At 37.8% G+C, this 20,962-nt stretch overlaps 2 protein-coding genes across 3 annotated transcripts; both read left to right on the top strand.

Moving 5' to 3' along the window:
* The first annotated feature begins 1,988 nt into the window (after positions 1-1,988).
* On the top strand, positions 1,989-3,681 carry LOC136353884 (myosin-9-like). The gene is made up of 3 exons (XM_066305178.1): positions 1,989-2,187; positions 3,166-3,348; positions 3,422-3,681. The coding sequence occupies exons 1-3, from the start codon at positions 2,101-2,103 to the stop codon at positions 3,527-3,529; spliced, it is 378 nt and encodes a 125-aa protein (XP_066161275.1). The 5' UTR covers positions 1,989-2,100; the 3' UTR covers positions 3,530-3,681.
* Positions 3,682-6,275: 2,594 nt separating this feature from the next.
* Positions 6,276-19,217, top strand: LOC4350120 (disease resistance protein RGA4-like). Of its 2 annotated transcripts, XM_066305177.1 has the most exons (4): positions 6,356-6,496; positions 11,015-11,853; positions 16,395-18,475; positions 18,968-19,217. In XM_066305177.1, exons 2-3 carry the CDS (start codon positions 11,057-11,059, stop codon positions 18,436-18,438), a joined length of 2,841 nt encoding a protein of 946 aa, XP_066161274.1. In that variant the 5' UTR covers positions 6,356-6,496; positions 11,015-11,056; the 3' UTR covers positions 18,439-18,475; positions 18,968-19,217. The 2 variants fall into 2 exon arrangements, 1 of the variants encoding a protein (XP_066161274.1); XR_010737387.1 differs by lacking the exons at positions 16,395-18,475; positions 18,968-19,217 and adding an exon at positions 6,708-6,812 and having other exon boundaries at positions 6,276-6,496; positions 11,015-12,004.
* Positions 19,218-20,962: the final 1,745 nt, after the last annotated feature.

Genomic DNA, 20,962 nt, shown 5'->3' with positions numbered 1-20,962 from the left:
AGCCTCACGACGGGCAGTGGGCAGCGCAGGCGACAGTGCGTGGCGGGCGCCGCCCAGAGCTGGTGGCTGCGGAAGGAGCCTAGCGGGTGCTCCACCTGCATGGAAAAATAGTGACTTCCACAGACACTTATGGGCAGACAAGCTGGAGGTTCACACACGAAAATCACTTTTGGCACGTCTAGAAAAAATGTCTCTGAACTAGTGACCACCCAGTCCTCAGTGAGAATGTGTTAAATAATGTTGCAACCAAGTGTCGATTTTTTGGTCTTCTACATGTTGTTGCGAAACCTAACAGAGGAAGCTAGGCAGATGTGTGTATCAATATAATCATTCCAATTAGCTTGAAATTAAATTTATTGTACAAAGTTCAAAATTTGAGCTTATCTCATTCGAGCTTTTATTATACTACAATTTTTTTTTTGAAGGAATCAACATGGGAGTGTGCTATTTCATTTAAAAAAGAGGGAGCAAAGTATAACCCCTAAGGGTAAAAAGGAGAAAAAACTGTACAAAACTGACAAGGCCTACACACTGTTAGGTTGAAAATCCTGTAGCCTCCTTGCTCCCGCCATGGTCTAAGTTATCGGAAAGGCTGATTCGCGATCGATCGCGAGGGCCAACAGGTAGCGATCAGTTCCCCCTCCCTCCCTCCACCTGGTTTCCATTTTTAGCACCGTATTACTTTTCTATTTTAGTAAATTTATGCACATAAAGTTTATACATCTCAAGTTTACACATTTAAAGTTTAGAGACCAAAAGTTTATAAGTCAAAAGTTTATATATCCGATTTAAATTTGAATTTAAATTCAAATATTTTTTATATATAGTATTTCTATACATCTAAAGTTTATAGACCTAAAGTTTATACACCCAAAGTTTATAGACCTAAAGTTTATAAGTCAAAAGTTTACATACCCGATTCAAATTTGAATTTGAATTATATCCGATTCAAATTTGAATTTGAATTCAAATATTTTCTATATATAGTATTTCTATACATCTAAAGTTTATACACCTAAAGTTTATAGACCCAAAGTTTATAAGTCAAAAAGTTTACATACTTGATTCAAATTTGAATTTGAATTCAAATTTTCTATATATAGTATTTCTATACATAAATTTTTCTAACCTTTTGTTTTTTAAAAAATTTTTAACCTTTTGTTTTTTTAAAAATTTTTGTGTTGTGTACTGTAGTAGGGAAGAGAAGAAGGGGAGGAGGAAGGGGGAGAAGAGGGACGTATAGGGGAGGGGGAGCGATCACCCGCGCATTAGCGGTCCCCCTAAGTTATTGCCTTTTCTTTTATTTTTGCCATAAGGATATTGGCCGCAGTATCCTTGTGCTTAAAAATCCACTGATTTCTTTCCTTCCAGATCTCCCAAACTATTAATATAATTAGAGTCCGTAGGCCTTTCTTGGGCACCTCCTTTTGTACTCCCTCCGTCCCAAAATAAGTGCAGTTTTGCACTATTCATGTTCAACGTTTGACCGTCCGTCTTATTTGAAAATTTTTTATAATTAGTATTTTTATTGCTATTAGATGATAAAACATGAATAGTACTTTATGTGTGACTAAATGTTTTTAATTTTTTCACAAATTTTTCAAATAAGACGGACGGTCAAACGTTGAACATGAATAGTGCAAAACTGCACTTATTTTGGGACGGAGGTAGTATTGGCTAGCGTTTCCCACCAATTTTGGACGCTCAGGCATGGCACCCATTGGCGCGGGTCCAGCTGCTGGTAAGCCACCCAGGCGGCAGTCAGACTCCAAATCCTTTTGGTATCCCTTCTTCCTATAAAGTTATCCCCCACTAAGTGCAATTAATCTCCTAAAGCTCAAACCTCAATGTTCCACGTCATCATTAATTCACAGCCGTTGGATCGGTAGATTACATCGCATCTCAACCGTCAGATGGAAAGGCTCAGGGTTCACAGCATGTGAGGCCCATGTCACCTTCCTCCTCCCATCTCATTCTCATCTCACCATCCCACGCTTTTGGACTCCCAAACGACGCTGCTGCCTTTCGTCAACCCCCACTTCTCCTTCCCCGCCGCCACCGCTCGCCGCTCGCCGCCCGCCCGCCGCCCGCCCGACCGCCATGGATGAGGAGTACGACGTGATCGTGCTGGGGACGGGCCTCATGGAGTGCATCCTCAGCGGCCTCCTCTCCGTCGACGGCCTCAAGGTACCTCTCTCCTACCCAATCCGATTGATCCGCCGCCTCCCGTGCTCGGATCGGTGCTCGATCCGTAGAACGGCCTTCCGCCCCCTTCATCTCATCTAGGCTTGACGCAGCCGCACTCGGATGAGCTGCTGCTGGTTGCTTTTTTTTTGTACCTCGCCATTTGATCGCTGCACAGAGATCAAAGGGAGGACCTGCCATGGCCGCTCCACGTACTCCCGCCCCCTCTCCGCCCTCCACTGCCTTCTACACGTCGGCTCCTCCCTCTCCACTCCCCCGCTTTTGCACCCACCGCCGCAGCCCCCGCCCGGAGACCGGCGACGACGGAGGGTTAGCTCCGACGAGCGACCGACCACGAGATATGATATGAGTTCATCTGCGCCTTCCCTCACAGCGTCCACCTGCTGATCATCCTCCAAAACCCGGCGGAATGGTAAAACCGCCTACCTCATGCGTAATGCGTTCGCCTGAGGGATGCAGTCGCTGAACATGTGTTGCTCATGTTTGATCCTTGGCATGCTTTGCGTGAAGCTTCCTGATTGTAGCAATTCATTCAATGTGGTTTCAAATCGAAGTGATTTAATATTTTTTTTCCCATGTTAATTCGTTTTAGAGTTCAAACCGAAACATCATTTTAGAGGGATTTTTATTTTGTAGTTTATAGAGAATTACAATGTTTCTGCATATAGGTAAAACATGAATGCATTTAAACACCATTGTAAATTTCCCAATGACGAATGGAATCATGAGAATATATCCAATTTTTTCTTCTATTGCATGGGCAAAAGTTAATATTATACTCTCTCCGTTCCAAAATATAAGCATTTTTAGAATAGTGCAAGTCAAACTTTTTAAATTTTAACTATTAATAACAAAAAATTAGAAAAGATTAATCATGTAAATTTGATGTTACTATGTTTATCATTAAACGAACTATCATAATATGCAACTCTTTTTATTTAAGATATTTTACTTTTGTAGATATTGTTAGTCAAAGTAGCATCTCGAAGACTGTGTCCAGGTTCAAAATGCTTATATTTTGGGACGGATGGAGTAGTAGGTTCTCATGTTTGGGCTGAAGACCCTGAAATTGCCTGGGTCGATGGAGAAGTTGTTAAGATCAAAGGCGAAGAGGCCAAGATCCAAGCAACCAATGGAAAGAAGGTAAGCTGCTAATTCGTTTTTGGCCTTCAGTTTGATGTACTGCTACTTATGTTTGTGTTGTCAATTCTTTTAGATCATTGCAAATTTATCGAAACTGTATCCTAAAGATATGGAAGCAGCTGCTGGTGGAGTTGATGATATGACAAAGCTATCCTACCTCCACGAACCAGGAGTTCTGTAGAATTTGGCAACCAGATATGAACTTAATGAAATATATATATGTTATTCTGCATGGCCATTTACTGTAAATATGCCATTGTTTCAGTCGTACTGTATGACCTATAACTTTAACATTTTGACAGACATATACGGGAAACATTCTCATTGCCGTCAGTCCTTTCCAAAGATTGCCATATTTGTATGATCCACATATGATGCAACAGTACAAGGGAGCACCATTTGGAGAGTTAAGTCCACATGTTTCGCTGTGGCAGATGTTGCATACAGGTAAAGTAAATATGATAGGAGGTATTTGAGTCATCAGTGTTTCCAACTTTCTACTCCTATAAATCGTGGATCATCCTGCTGTCTTTTTACATGAAACAGAGCAATGATTCATGAAGGGAAAAGCAACTCTATTCTTGTGAGTGGTGAGAGCGGCGTGGGTAAAACAGAAACAACAAAATGCTTATGAGATATCATGCCTGTTTGGGTGGCCGAGCTGCTACCGAGGGAAGAATAGTAGAGCAACAAGTTCTCGAAGTAATGAATCGAGTTCTTATCTTTGGAAGGCCATTGTATTATTAAGTTAGTTATATTCCAATTGAATTTTTGCTACATATTCTTTTTATGTCTGCAGTCAAATCCAATCCTTGAAGCCCGATCCGTAGATCGGCCCCCGCCCCCTTCATCTTATCTGGGCTTGACGCAGCCGCACTCGGATGAGCTGCTGCTGGTTGCTTTTTTTTTTTTTTTTGTACCTCGCCATTTGATCGCTGCTTTACTTACCTATTCGAGCGTAGCGGGATGGTAAATTGTTCATACATCGTGGCTGGGTAGGTGTTGCGCCATGGTTGTGGTGGTTGCTTGCGTTTGGGGAGGAATTGTGAGTGCGTGCCTGAGCTTACGACTTCCCTATCCCACTTAAAAGAGTAGCGGCATAGTGATTTTGGGGAGTTCAGCTAACAGAACGATGTATTTGTCATGTATTTGAAGGTGTTGCACATGGATAGGAATGACTACTATGGAGGAGATTCCACCTCTCTCATCCTTAACCAGGTAAGCAACTGCAATAAACTTAATTTGAGCAGTAGAGGGTCTCTATATGTGTGCTCATATCATGTCAAGGAATGCTTATATATGTTACTACAGAGTACATTATTTGCTACAAGATAGTTCAAACAATCATGTATGTCTCAGTTGGCTACCTTTCATTCAACATTATATTCCTCCTCATATTGTTAGCTTATGAGCTTGATATCATTTCAAGTAAATCTTACTTCAGTGCCTATTTTACCTATCAATTTGTTTTCAGATTCAAACGATACAATCTGATTGTTCATTCTTACATGCATATTTCATCTTTTCTAATGTGCCCGCCTCAACGCGCGGGATTTCACCTAGTATCTATTATGGACAAGAAGGTGGCTTGCTGACTCACTTGTCACGCGACAGAGGGGACATGTCCCGCTGTTTGGCCATCCTCTCGCTGCTAGGCGGTCTGAAGTCCACACCCTATTTTGGATCACAAGCCACGCATAGAATTTACACTTTGGTGGGCCCCAAGCTCTCCAAGTTAAGGCGTTGAAGTTGGTATCGGTGGTTCCCAGGCATTGTGCTTTGTAAGCCGACAAGGCCGAGTATTCTCCATGATTTGAAAGCTTCCAGGTGATTTGGTCTGGCTCATTTTGATTGAGAAGAATGCCCTAGGTTGCATCCCACAGGGAGACGAGTTGGCTAATTAGGTCCACAGTGGAAGGGGCGTTGCCGTTGAGGTCTAGGTCATCGATCCAAGAGTCGTTCTCTATGCCTTCCCTTAGTGTTTTTCCTCTTTTTTGGATGTTGCATAGGCTAGTGGCATGGTGTCTTTTTGTCTTTGTCCCTCCGACCAGGCAGAGTCCCATAATCGAATCGTGTTGCCATCCCCGATCTTTATTTTAGTGGCCGCAGCAAAAAGCCTATATCAGTTTTATCACATGGCGTTTCAAGGCCCACCCATGGCTTAGTGGGATCTTTCCATTCATGCTAGAGCCATCTCAAGTTTTGTGTACTTGTACTACAAGTTTTGTGTACTTGTACGGTTGTACCATTCAAAGCAGAATTATTGTGCCTGATATACCAAGATTAATTACCAACTAGCCACAGAGTAAGCTTTAAAGTAATCCCTAGAACATCTCCTTACTCCGAATCGAGACGCTGTCCTCCGTAGCACCATGGCCGCCGCCATCCCGAACTGGCGTCCCTCTCCCTGCCTATTGTTAGTTCTGGAGGAAGAAGGATCTTGGTACATAAATAGCAAAAGAAGCTTAAAGTCCAAACTGTAGAAGTATCACTCATGGAAAAATAGGTTCAGGACCTATATACTTAATTTCTAGAAACTTTAGTGCTCAGATGAAAGAGTGAACCATATTCGCCTGACTGAATCTAAATCCAACGGTAGGTTTTGTTACATTTGTTCTATCCGACGGTCAGAATTTACTAAGTGACATGATTCATCCTAGGATCATCACATTATTTACTTTTCACTAGTAAGGATGTTCTCACCATGTGTCCCTGAAACTACCTCATTGTTGTTACTTTAATTTTGGGCCCTATAATCCCTCTATTGAATAAATGAATATGCCGAGCTCCTACCATAGAGAACAAAATAATTAATCGAACCATTCAAAATTTTAAATAGTTACAAGCACAACATGATCCATTTTTTTTTATCAATGATCAATTTATAAGCGCCATCCTCGTCATTGACATGAGGAATAATACTACAGAAAGTGCTCCACTGGCCACTTGACACTGATAGCGATTGACTTGGTCGCCGGAGTGGACTGTTCACTTGGTCAATGCACTGCAGGCGATGAAAGGGGCAGCGACGACTTGACCCGTAAAAGCCATAAAAAGGAGAGAGAACCAAAGCTTCGTTCTGTCTCCTCTCTCAGCGCTGGTGGAGTCAAGGTCGTCTCCTCCTCGATCTCCATCGCGAGTTCACAAGGTGCGTCCATGTCCTCGCTTGCAAATCCATGGCGCTTACTTATTCAGGGCAGACGTCATATGCGCTTTAGTTTGAGCATGTGTGCTGCGTTCTGTCTCCTATCTTAGACGCCCTCTTCGGCTTACGCGCGTCCTGATTTAGTAGGGGATTTATCTCTCTCTCTTTTTAAGCGTTTGAGTATGAGTACCAGGCTAATAAATAGTGTTTGTAGCGACCGCTATAGTGGCAGCGGACCGAGGTCGCTACAAGGTAGCAGACCTCAGCTCCGGTGGAGTCAAGGTCTTCTCATCCACGAGCTGCACCGCAAGTTCACAAGGTGCGTCCATGTCCTCGCTTGCAAATCGATCCGATCCATGGCGCTTACTAATTAGTCAGGCAGACGTCGTATGTGTGCTTTAGTTTGGGCATGTGTGCTTCGTTCTGTCTCCTCTCTCAGCTCGGGTGGTTCTGCTAAACCAAAGTTTTGTTCTGTCTCCTCTCTCAAACGGTCCTGTTCGGCTTACGCACGTCCTGATTTAGTAGGGGATTTCTTTATCTCTTCTTTTAAGCGTTTGAGCATGAGTACCAAGCTAATAAATAGCATTTGCACCGGCCGTTATAGCGGTAGCGAACTTCTACGCCTACCACTACAAGGTAGCGGATTGAAGATAGCATGTTGTAAATTAGTGGCCGCAAGAACATTTCATTATTGACTTTGTTGGATCGCTATAGTACTTATATGTTGTCTTTCACATATGATGGTAGAACATTAAATCGTGTATCTTCTTTATATTATATATTTATATATGTTGTTTTATATTTTTTATGTTATGAAATATAGGAGTTACTAGGTGATTCCCCGCGCTTTGTTGCGGAAATTCTTAAGTAATTTTTTAATTTTTTTAATAATAAGAGCTAAAAGTAAAAAATATATTAGTTATTAACAACAAATAAAACTGGTTTGTCAAACTATGTTGAGAGATAAGTATATTTAGTGGACTCCGTATGAGATTGTAGATGAAATATGATATCCTGCACTTTGTTTATATGGATAAATATATGTTAAGGATTATAAAAATGATGGATATATACATTTAAAAATATTGTGAAAAATAATGTGAAGGAAGATGATTGGATGTTGATTTGTAAATTTAATGAATTATAGATGATGTTGTATACTTGCATAAGTTTTACATGTAATTATTGCTAGTGGATAATGAGGTGGCATGTTTGCATGTTGAGCTTTAAGATTAGTGGGTTATAACTTTATAGTAAGATAGGATAGCATTAAGTATGTATTCTAAATTTTAATTTTTTAGTGAAACTTGATGTTAATATTGATATATAATCTAAACAGTTTTTTTTAATCAGTACTGTAACTTAACGCCACAATAGTGCTCACTAACCGCTGTATAGAAAATAATCCGCTCCCAACCCGGGGTAAATCATCCTATCCGTTTAGGGTTGGATCTTTGGTGATTAATTGTCACCCACCCAGCTCGCTCGCCTCTGTGACGAGCGTCACATGTCCCTCGCTACACTAGAGAAACCATTTTTGCTGGGTCAGGCAAAAACCACATTAGTTCTGGTTTGAATAGAAATCGGGACTAAAAATTATTTTTCGTCCTGATTTAGAATTTCAATGATTTTTAATCCCGCTTGGTAACACCAACCGAGACTAAAAATCATCTTTAGTACCGATTCATTGAATATCAGGACGTGGCAGGCACTCTATTATCTTTAGTCCCAGTTGATATTATTTAATCCCGGTTGTTTATATCAGCCGGGAGGAAAGATTGAAAATACCGGTTGATATAAACAACCGGGAGGAAAGATCAAAAAACGCACGCACGAAGAATCAAGAAAAAATCGAGCGCGTGCAAAAATGCCATCACTGTTAGGGTTCCGTCCATTCCGCGCCATTAAATACATTGTTTATCTTATAGAACTTAACAACGTGGAATGGACGAAATCCTAACGGCGATAGCATTTTTGGGACAAAATCATTCGTACGATAGCATTTATTGGAACTCACACTTGTCGATGGCATTTCTGGGACTTAGACGGTTGTCAATGCCATTTCATGGATTATCTCATGATAGAACAACAACAACAGTAGCAGCAGAACAGCAGAACAGCAGCAGCAGAACAGCAGCAGCAACAAAAACAACAACAATAAAAATACATTTTAGAGCTACAATCATAAAATAAAATGAATATAACTGTCAGTAAAGTTCACAACATATATTATTTTGAAAGTAAAAGTAATCCTAAAATATAGGTAACTATAACATCTAAATCATACAACTAATATTTGATCCGCTTATATTTGTAGATTATTTTACATTTAAATACCCAAACCTACTATAATTTAACTTTGAAAATAAATATATCACTTTGGGAATATATTTTCTGACTTTTGTGTGCCATTCAAACAATTATAAAATTATTAAAAAATGATATAGACTTTATCATCGTATATATCTTCACAATAGTTAAATTAGATGTACAATGATAAAAGTAAAAATAACCTAACTCCCCCATTCTAATATTATAATAAGTCAAAATGATATTATTTGATTCGTAGTGTTCATATTTTGAATACATTCTGTGAATATACCGTAGAAAAAGACGTGTAAAAAGATAGATTTTAATTCTATTTTTAGTTAATAAAATAAGCAACTAATACAGTATAACATGTAATTATATGCAAGCGTACTCTCTCCCCTTTGATTCTCTTCCTCTCCTCTCTCATTCAATTCCTCCATGTTCTAATTTCTAACTAATTAGTAACAAAAATCAATTCTTACAAACAACAGAACTATATTAGATTTTTACTAATTATTATTCTTAAGATTATAATTCCTCTGTAGCATTATGAGTTTTTTTTTCATGTATAATTGCATATATAAGCCACACTAATGTAGCAGTATATAGTTGTTGAAAAGTTATATTTGTTATTGTTAAATTTTAGTTTTCGGATTCATGTTAACTAGGTATTTTCTTTTAAAAAGGATAGTATAGATCACGCATATCACAAGAAAATGAGGCCTATGATACATCTTTGTTAATTTATACGTAAGTATGTAAAAATTTGTGTCAATCTGAACCATCTAGAAGGAGGAACATGGTGGGACAAATATTTATTAACAATAATAGTTCTTTAGGATTTATTTTTAAAAAATACTAAACATTCAATTAATCAAGACAAATCACCTTACTTTTTATTTACACTTAATTTATTAGACATGTTTTCCAAACGAACTAAATTTGACTTTACGATGAAGAAGAGATCATAGATAATTGTTCATAGGGATGCATTAAATATTACAGATTTTAATTTTAACAAATAGTTTGGTAAAATTATGTTAGCAATGTCGACAAAAAAATATGGAGAAATAGTACTTTGAAAACATGGCAGGTATTATCTGTTTAATATTTAATCTATATAAGTATTTAATAATCAATCTATAATACATGCATGCGCGAATGCGTGGGCTACCTTTTTAGTTGGGAAAAAAACCGGTGATAAAAACAAAGGACGGAAAAAAAAAAACAAACCGAAAGCTTTTGGTATATAGATATAGACTAGAAAAAATGCCCGTGCATTGCAACTGGTGAAGATTATTTTAATCTTATTATTATTATACAGTTTAGTTAAGATAAAATTCACTGTGGGAATTTGCTTGGATATATATATTTTTAGAAAATTATGAGCTGCAATTAGGAGTCCGATCATCTTAAGTTAGCATGTGAGTTTTTTTAAAGAGATTTCTTATATGACTCGTATAGTTCCAAAAGCGAACAAGCTTGAAACCCGACTCAAATACGGATATATATTTCAAAAGCGAACGAACTTAAAAACGACTCGTAAACAGATGACATACCAAAGTACTGGCAAAAACATCTTCAATTTTTATAATAGTAGAGATAAACAAAAGTACGAATTCACCTTCCACATCCGTATTTTTTGGACTATTATACCCTCCCTTGTTACTTCTACTACTACTAATTGAGATGGTAATATAAATAGATTTGACTCATTAGATACAAAATGATTGACGGCTTAGATTAATTTATACTATGAGTAGAGAGCACCGTAGCATGACTCTAATATATAAGGAGTTTTAGGTTTAGACACATGTATTAAGAAAATATATGACATTAAATTAGAGGGTTGTGGTTGATTGATAAGATAAAATGGGTAGAAAATTTGAATGGTGAAAGGTTGCGATAGATTGAGAAAGGAATATATTGAATGGTGAAATATTATGATTAATTGAGAAGGAAATATAGTAGGGAGCTTGTTATATTTTAGAACAAATTTTAAATGCTATAAGTTATTATATTTTAGTACAAGACAGAATTGAATGTTTATGGTCGACAACCACGAGTACAGCTAGCCGGTCTAGTCTGTCCTGTACCCAGTTGTCCACGACCACGCCTTTCCTTTCTTCTATTAAAGTGCAGTTGGATCAATGGATTTCCTTCCAGTTTGAACTTTGAAGCTATCAGGCTAATCACCATTATCTGTAGCAGAGAGGAGCGGCTCGGTGACATACCAATCGCTCGGACGGAGAGATGGAAGTTGCCATGGCTGTCGCTGTGACTGGTGCCTTGGTTAGTACTTTGAGCAAACTCGCTTCGGAGAAGCTTTATAGTTTAATCGAGAGGAAGTATGAGAAGTGGAAGAGTGTTGAAAAAGATATACTTTTCATCAAATCAGAACTCCGCATGATTCTTTCTACCGTGGAGCCTCGGTTATCCCGTGAGATGCCTCCGAATTCCATGGAGGCCATGAATACACTGCGCGACTTGGCATACAACATCGAGGATTGCCTCGACCAGTTCCAGCTTTGCTGTGATTGCGAGGGCTATGACAATGTATCCTTCTTATCTAAGTTCCCAGCGGAGATCCAGTCTCTAATTAACGAGACGTTGCGCATTCGTGAGCAGACAAAATTTTATGCGGACATGAGCCAGCCGATGGCATCGGGATCGGCCGCAAACAAGGCAACATCAAGGGCTCCCCTGGCAAAGCCTGTGTTGACATTGGGCATCATGAAAGCAAAGAACGAGCTTAGGAACATATTGGTAGACCATGTCGAGGGCGAACAAGAGCAGATGCGGGCGATTTGTATCGTGGGATTCGGCGGCTCTGGGAAGACAAGGCTCGCAAGGGAAGTGTATGATTCCTTTCAAGATGGCCATACTTTCCCTACCCGTGCCTGGGTTGACGCGTGGATGTATAAAGATGATTACAAGGGCCTCTTGATAGACTTGCTCAAGAGACTTCCGAAGCTGGAAGATCGAATAACGGGAGACTCCGACGTCGAACAGCTCCGAACCGAAATATCAAACTACCTAAACACCAACAGGTGAATGTTCTTCTGCTTAGCTATTTTTCCTCGAACGTTGGCTTTTGTTTATTTCACCGTGGCGAGTTTAAATTTTCTTGTGACTATAAAAATCAATTGAATACTTACAACCCCCATTCTGTTGGCCTCATAAAACAAAGCAAAAACCAAATTTTGAATTTTCGTTGATTTTAAGATATTTTCAACGTAACTTTTGTTAGCGATGACTTTTAAGTTGCTACGAACAGATATATAACAGTTTTATTTATAAAATAATTTTTATTTCTAATAAACCGTTTTAACTTATTAGAAGATAAGGGCAACCGGCAGTTCTTCAATCTTCATATCTCGTTCCGCCTTTTTATATTATGAGACCGCAACTCTTCAATATGGCCAGTTTCCTCTTTTCTTTTTTAGTTTCCCGCATCCGCTCCTGTTCCACCGCTCCCCCCACCCCTCACCCCGGTGTCCCCTCGCGTTTCCGTCAATCTCATGAGCAAAAATAATTATCATAAGTAAATAAATTATCCTCTCCACATTGTATCAACTAAAACATTACACCTAATCTCCTCATGCCTCTGTCACGGTAGTAATTGTTTAACTAACAGTTATCCGGACAATTATTATGCCTCCCGTGTGGTGTTATTGTTTTACTATAACACCTATTATTACCTATTATTGTAACTACGAATATATTTACTGTCATATTTCTAGATATAAGTGGTATCCCAAAATAACTAGCCTACTTAATATGAGAGGGATATCGCCATCTAATTAACTAGCATGGTGGTCCGCGTAGATTACGCAGCCTTAGGAGCATAGTATTGTTATATTTTTTCACATAATAGCATATATATTTCATATATTTTATAGTTAAAACACATCCAATGTTAGTATTTTTTTTCTTTACTGAAAGTTCAATCGTTACAAATTCTCCTATTAAGTATATTAGTAAAATGTTTACTATCAGGTATTTGAGAATATATAACGTGTAGTAAAAATTTTACTATGTGCGAGACGCGTTTTAATTATTATGCACCCGGGTACGTTTTAGTGCATCCCCATTTTATTATAAAAATATATTAAAATAGCACCATAATTATTAATTATGTCCTAAGTTGACCAAACTAACGAACACAGAATATTCATATTATATTGTATTATATATACGTCATAGTTATTTATTATTTTTAAGTACAGAATTTTAGTATTTCTAAATTATATTTCTAAAAAACTCTAACTCTTCTTCCAATATTCCTTATTTTTAAATTTCAAGTTTCCGTTATTTACAAAACTTATTCCTTTACAAACTCTAAACCCTGTTTCAGTATTTCTTATTTTAAAATTTCGAATTTCATTTATTTTTAAGTCGCATTCCTATATGAACTCTAGACTCCTCTTCACATATTCCTTATGTTTTTAATTCTCAATTGATGTTATTTACAGAATTTATTCCTATATAAATTCTAAACCCTTCGTTGAATATTTCTTATTTTCAAATTATGAATTTATGTTATTTCTATTTTTCCTATATAGACTCTAACTGCTCTTCTAAAATTCTTTTTTATTATGAATTTTTGTTATTTGCAAATTATATCTTTTATATGGACTCTAGACTATTCTTTCAGTATATTTTATTTTTAATTCTGAATTTTAGTTATTCCTAAATTCTATTTCTATATACACTATATACTCTTCTTCCAATCTATCTTATTTTTTAATCTTGAATTACTGTTATTTCTAAACTGTAATTAATATGGAAACTTTACCTCTATTTTTATATTTTTTAATTCCGACTTCCAATTAGTTCTAAATTCCTATACATACTCTAGATTCATCTTCAAATATTTTTTATATTTTGAATTTATTATTTCTAATTGTATTTCTATTTGAACTTTAAACTCATCTTTTAATCTTCCTTTTTTTTCAAATTTCAGATATTTGTATTCCTATATGGATTCTAGACTCTTCTTCCAATATCTATTTTCTTAATTCCAAATTTTAGCCATTTGTAAATTGTATTTTTATATGTATTCTAACCGCTACTTTTTTTAATTTTGAATTTCAATTAGTTTTAAATTGTATACATGTATGGATTCTAGCCTTCTCTTCCAGTATTCCATGTTTTTAATTCCGAATTTCTGGTATTTTAAATTGTATTTGTGTATGAACTCTATTTTTTATTTTTCTCTTATTAATATGAGAATTTCTAGGCTATGAAAGTGAACATGGAGGCTAAATTAAAGCAAATTTCATTCGAATTTTAATAACTTTAGCTAAATTAAATGAAAGAAACTTTTAGACAAAAGAATTCCCTTGGGTGGACAGAAAATCCTGAAATTTCCAAAATTTCTGCCTCAAAAGTCGAACTATCAGTACATGATTGACTTCAGAGGCACGGACTGACTTAACAACTATCGGGTGCTAATTGGTTGGATTATTCTTTTAACTAGGATGGCAGCCCGCGCGTTCGTGTGGACATCTATATTATATTATATTATATCATAGATTATATTTGAGAGACTTACAAGAATTGAATATCAATCCTATAGCACTTTCCAAGTTTTAGAAGTAAATTTTCTTCATAAATTTATTTACCGGCTTTGCTTAAATAATATGTCTTAGGTATCTCTTACCTTTATACTATGTAATATTTAATTTATGCGTATAAGCAATTATTATTTTCTGCTTGATCATTTAAAAAAGAGGTAGACTTAGTTTGTCTAGAAAACATGTCTAATAAATTGAGTTCAAAATAAAACGTTAGGTGCTTTTCCTTTTTTTAATTGAATGTTTTGGGGCTTTTTTTAACAAATTTTGAAAAACTATGAGTGTTAGTAATGTACCATAGCTAGACCTCCTTTTAATTCGTTCATATTAACGCAATTTGTATATATATACATATACACGTATATATACGTGTGTCTATGCTTAGATATTCACATTAACTACTTTACTAACCAGTTCAAAACAAGTTTGAACTAAATATAAATATGTTTTTGTTAGATTTTGATTCTAGATACATAGCATCAAAACATATAATTAGTTAAGTATGTAATAATGGATTATGAAATAAAGTTGTTTTGTCGCTATGTATAGTATGAATCGAGTTCATATACTCACAATTTGAAAATTTTGAAAAATTTAAGTAAATTTGTGTATTTCATACCATGGTGCCCCATATATATTATATATATGGATCAATAGCTTCTGAGAGAGGAGGAGAGGAGTTTTCTTTCCTTTGAGATAAATCTAATTGTTTCACCAATTTGAGTTATCTATATTTACAAACATAATAATGATCCGAGTAAATTTCAGAACACTACATATTAACAAACTTTCACGGAAGTACTATAGATTAAACTCAGTGCATCACAAAACTATAGATTTAACAACAAGTTTATCACAAAACTACACATTTAAGATGAACTGTCACAAAACTACATGTTTAATAACTAAATTATCACAAAACTACATGTTTATAACCAATTTAGTCACAAAACAATAATGTTTATAGCTCAAACATTACAATGGTGCTAGGATTTAAACTCTAAAAGCTATAGTTTGTGATATTTTCAATATTAAATATAAAGTTTTGTGATACAGCGTGTTAAATCTGCAGTTTTGTGATAGTTTGATCAAAATACATGTAGTTTTGTAAAATTTACTCTAACGATGTACTTGTTAAATATCTATTTGCTAATTAAACTATTTTTATTATAATATTATTAATTAGTTTTATGTGTTGCGTATTGTTCTATTAAAAGTTATATGTTGTTTAGTAGATCGTTAAAATATCTATATGATTTTTCCTATAAATATGTTTTTATTTATTTTACTTATTAAATATAGTTAGTGTGGGTCTAGAATTATAAATTTTATTGTAAATGATCTAATGATGTACATGGATAACATATTAGCTTTATGATTTAGATCGTATAATTTTTCAGAATTTATTATCACAAAATATATTTCCTGGGGATGAGGTATTGCGTACGTATGTGAACCGTAGGTGTACTGGTATGAACACGGTACAGACAACCCTTGTGGGGCTTTTTTTGTTAGTTTTTTTATTAAGGTAAATCCAATGATAGAAAATATATAGCGTGTTCACCGTATTTAAAGTAAAATCGATGGTTAGGTACTTTTTTAAAATTATTAAAAATTAATCTAATTTATTAGAGCTCCATGTGTCGATTTAAGAGCGTTCGTAGGAGTCACATATGGCGACTTGAAAGCGTTTGTAGAAAGTTTAGTGGACTATATAATAGATCTAAACCACTATGTATAATTAGAAAATAACCAATGTATTTAGCATATAATTGAAAGTTAATATTTATAGTATAATATCAGATATGGTAGCCCTTGCAACTCGTGTGTGAATGACAAGTTATTAATATATAGTTTTACTACAGCAAGGATGACATGTCTTCAGGGGCATATAAGGGATCGGGTAAATTTCAGGGATAAGAAAGGGATTGAGTGAGTTTTCACGGTACACAGGGAATTTACTCTTTCTTTAGCGCAATCCGTAAAATTATTGTGTGTTTATTACCTGCTAGGTCTCTCGTTGTATTTGATGACATCGATGAGCAACAGTGGGACGATTATATCTTGCCTGAGGAAACAAGGAGTAGAATAATAGTGACGACGACTAGCCAAGCGGCAGCAAACAACTGCAGATCTGACGGTGGTTACATCTATAATATGAAAACTCTTGATGAGAACGATTCTAAGGCCTTGCTAAAAGCTATGTTTAAGAAACGTCCAACTTACTTTGATAGGGAGGTAGCAACACCAATCGTGGGAAAATGTGATGGCCACCCACTTGCTCTTGTCAGTGTGGCCAAGTATTTGAAAATGGGTAACGATCTCAGGGAAAACTGCACAAAAGTTTGTGGCAGCCTAGGTTCTCAAATGGAAGAACAATCTGCATTCCAAGAATTGCGACGAGTTCTGATGAGTAGCTATGGCAATCTGTCTGACCATGGCAAGACCTGCCTACTATACATGAGTGGATTCCCCAAGGGTTTTCAAATCAGGAGAAGCAGTCTAATCAGACGATGGGTAGCTCAAGGATATGTACAGTCTGTACCTAAACAAAGTGACGAGGCGGTCGCACATGACAACTTCAACCAACTAATCGAGAGGAATATCATTGAACCGATGCATATAGGCGACGATGCAATAGTGAATACTTGCAGAACTTATGCTGTCATGCGCGAGCTCATGCTGCACACATCCTTCTGTGATCGCTTCATCGGGTCTCTTGATGCAGGTCAGTCAGAACCAACTAACTTCCGACACCTCTTTATTCAGAACGACAAAAACAACAGGATCAACTGGTCGGGCAGGAAGGAAGATCGTGCCCGTTCTCTGACAATCTTTGGGAGTGGCAAAGATTCTATTTCTTATATTACCAAGCTTGAACTGCTGCAGGTCTTGGATCTTATGGAATGCACTGATTTTAGTGATAATCTTCTCAAAGACATCATGAACAAGCTCCGGCGCCTAAAATATCTGAGCCTCGGAAGCGCTACTAAGAAAGTTCCAAAGACGATTAAGGAGCTGCATTGTTTACATACACTCGAATTAAACAAGACAAATGTAGTCGCACTGCCTATAGAAGTCATAAAGCTGCCCCATCTAGTTCACCTGTTTGGGAAGGTCAAGCTCAGGAAAAAGAAGAGTATTAATGCATTGCAGGCAATATATGATATCATCTCAAAGAAAGAAACTATCGGACAAAAGAGTAAGCTGCAGACTCTATCAGGATTTATTATAGACGAAGACTCTATAATTCCGGAACTGATGGTTCATATGAGGGGACTGAGAAAGGTCAAGATATGGTGTGATTCCACTGGAGAAAGTAACACTGATTGGATTATCCACCTCAAGGAGGCTATTGAAAATATGGTTATGTACGAAATGGACACAGGTGTTGGCGTTCGTTCTCTGTCACTGTACCTCGGAAATGCCTTGGAGAATCTTCTTGGTCGTCTAGGTGAAACAAATGGTTTTCTTACCACTCTGAAACTGCACGGCAGACTGAGCCAATTTCCCAAGTTTGTTACGTCGCTTGCAGGCATCAAAGAGTTGTGCCTTTCATCAACTAATCTAACTGGGAGTGATTTATCAGGATCAGGCCTGGGTGAGCTACCCTGCTTGCTTTATCTCAAACTGGTAGAATACAACCTTGTGGGCTTCGTCATTAAAAAAGGGGATTACCCAGTCCTGCAGCGCCTATGTCTAGTGGTGGAGAGTCCTACTCCTGTCCTACCTACAATCGAAGAGGAAGCTTTGCCAGAACTTGTCTCACTTCACCTGCTTTGTGGGCACCTTGTTAATCTTGCTGGCATTAATATTAGAAACCACACAAATCTCCAGGAAGTTGCTCTTGATTCAGCTATCAGTATGGAAACCATAATTACCTGGGAAGATGAAGCTCGGAAGCACCCAAAAAGACCCAAGGTTTTGTTCTTCAAAAGGGTTGGCACACCCAACACTGGGTGTACGGTAAAGTATACTGCGACCGAGAGGCCTAAAACACCTGAGAGCACGGGGACCGATGAATCGATGGATATAGATACTCCTCTCCGTCTTTGACTGATCGAGCTGCTAAATGCTGGCCATGTTCAACAAGGTCAGTATTATTACCCTGATCCTCGAGTATTAATTATTATCCTGATTGTTAGTGCGTTCTACATACATCGAGTAAATTGTTATCTACATACTAGGAACATGTAGAGCGCAATTTACTTTGCAAATGAAAAATGTCAGGGTTTTTTTATCTTCCACCTTTTGTATTGTACTACCTGACTTTTTTTAAAAAGTTAAACTTTTTAAATTTGACCAAATTATAGAGAAATATAACAATATTTTCAACACAAACAAACATATTATCAAAATATATTCAATATTAAATTTAATGAAATTTATTTGGTGTTGTAAATGTTGGTAAATTTTCCTATATTTCTAGTTAAACCTAAAAAGGTTTTACTAAGAAAAATAATCAAAACGATTTATAATATGAAATGGAGAGAGTATTTGTCTTGGCAGCGTTGCTGGTTGCAACTTGCAAGGTTGTGTGTTCTTCTCGTAGGATTTTAACATGACGTTCATTTCCATTTTACAGCATGTCGATCGTAAAGCTGTTGTTCCGCAGGAGCTGTAAGATCGGCGCCCGACCACCGTCTGTTGAATTTCCATATTTACTACAGTGAACCATGTCGTGTGTGATGTGTCAAGTTTCCTTACAGAATGAGTAACTTTCGTACGTATTCATATTTATCATGTCGGCCTGCTACAAAAATAAAATCAGAACAAATGATGATTTGTGGTGTGTCTATCAACTATAGCCGAGTATAAAACGCTGGTTTGTAATTTACGCACATATCTTTCTGCGATGTAATTCGTGTAAACTATAGCTGTGCCTGGGCAGAGGCTAGTCGGGCCGGCACGACCTGACCGACACGCCGAACCGTGCCGTGCTAGTCCACGGACGGCATGCATAGCCCAGGCATGGTCCAATACTACTCGGGCCGTGCTGGGCCGGCCCAAAGGCACGATGGTCTATTGTGCTTTTTCACAGAAAAAGTCTATTTTTCTTCCCTCAACTCTGTGAGCTGTGTTCAAATGGCTGGGAATAAAGTCTATTTTGTATTCCTCTTCTCTTTGGGTATTGCCTTATACGGTTATTTAAGTCTATTTTTCATCCCTATATTTTTTATTTGATCGGGCCGTGTCCGGCTGGCCCACCGTGCCGATGGTGCAGCCCAGGCACGGCCCGGCTATTGGGCTGGGCCGGCACGGGCACGACCCCAGTCAAGCCGTGGCGTGCTTAGGCGGGGCCAAAATTGCGTGCTTCAGGCCGGACCGTGGGCCTCGGGCCATATGGCCATCTATAGGTCCAAGCTTGGTGCCGAGGACTAGCACCATTCTCCCCGGCTCGCATGGGCCTCTGGCATCGGCCGTCGCTGAGTTTGGTAAGTATCCTTCTTCCCAGAATGCGGCCGGCCGGCCAGCACGTCGCCTCAAGGCTCCAGCGTTGAAGAGATTGAGCTTCTGCCACCGTGCTTTTAGTTCAGCTAAAAGTTTTGATTTTTGGTAATCCAACTATTCACCTTCTCTGGTAGGGTTAATTATTGACATTCGATTCTACAAATATCTGTACACAAACCAATCGAACTCATCAGATATTCAGATCACCAAGTCCTCAGTGATAAGGTGTCAAATAACTTTGCAACCGAGTGTCCGTTTTTTGGTCTTCTCACTCAATATGTTCTCACCGTGTGCCCCTCAAACTACCTCATTGTTGTAACTTTAATTTTGGGCCCTATAATCCCTCTGTTGAATAAATGAAGATGCAGAGCTCCTACCATAGAGAACAAAGATAATTAATCGTACCATTCAAAATTTTAAATATTTACAAGCTCAACATGATCTTTTTTTAATCAATGATCACTTTATAAGTGCCATCCTTGTCATTGTCATGAGGAATAATACGACAGAACGTGCTCCACAGGCCACTTGACACTGATAGCGATTGGCTTGGTCGCCGGAGTGGATTGTTGACTTGGTCAATATGCACTGTTGGCGATGAAAGGGGCAGCGACGACTTGACCCGGCCCGTAAAAGCCATAAAAAGGAGAGAGAAAACCAAAGCTTCGTTCTTTCTCCTCTCTCAGCTCCGGTGGAGTCAAGGTCGTCTCCTCCTCGATCTCCATCGCGCGAGCTCACAAGGTGCGTCCATGTCCTCGCTTGCAGATCCATGGTGCTTGCTTATTCAGGCAGACGTCATGTGTGCTTTAGTTTGAACATGTGTGCTCGTTCTGTCTCAGCTCCCCGTCGTTTTGCTAAACCAAAGTTTTGTTCTGTCTCCTCTCTCAGACGTCCTGTTCGGCTTACGCACGCCCTGATTTAGTACGTACGGGATTTCTTTCTCTCTTTTTTTCTATAAGCGTTTGAGCATAAGTACCAAGCTAATAAATAGCGCGTTCGTAGCAGCCGCTCCGCTACCGCTACCACTACGATTAAGGTAGCGGACTAAAGATAGTGTGTTGTAACTTAGTAGCCACTATAGGGTTTCACGACCGTCATAACATCCTATTATTGACTTTATTGGACCACT

Source organism: Oryza sativa, chromosome 11 (genome assembly GCF_034140825.1).
Source record: "Oryza sativa Japonica Group chromosome 11, ASM3414082v1".
Lineage (NCBI taxonomy): Eukaryota > Viridiplantae > Streptophyta > Magnoliopsida > Poales > Poaceae > Oryza > Oryza sativa.
Note: the sequence above shows the minus strand (reverse complement) of the source record. Positions and strands in the feature narration are given on the sequence as shown.

What these genes read in the sequence shown, in the direction of transcription:
- LOC4350120 (XM_066305177.1), top strand. Translation starts at nt 11,057, where the DNA reads ATGGAAGTTGCCATGGCTGTCGCTGTGACTGGTGCCTTGGTTAGTACT. An exon ending in AACTACCTAAACACCAACAG is followed by an intron (nt 11,854 to 16,394) that starts GTGAATGTTCTT and finishes ATTACCTGCTAG; the next exon opens with GTCTCTCGTTGTATTTGATG.
- LOC136353884 (XM_066305178.1), top strand. Translation starts at nt 2,101, where the DNA reads ATGGATGAGGAGTACGACGTGATCGTGCTGGGGACGGGCCTCATGGAG. An exon ending in TCTCCGTCGACGGCCTCAAG is followed by an intron (nt 2,188 to 3,165) that starts GTACCTCTCTCC and finishes TTACTTTTGTAG; the next exon opens with ATATTGTTAGTCAAAGTAGC. An exon ending in AAGCAACCAATGGAAAGAAG is followed by an intron (nt 3,349 to 3,421) that starts GTAAGCTGCTAA and finishes CAATTCTTTTAG; the next exon opens with ATCATTGCAAATTTATCGAA.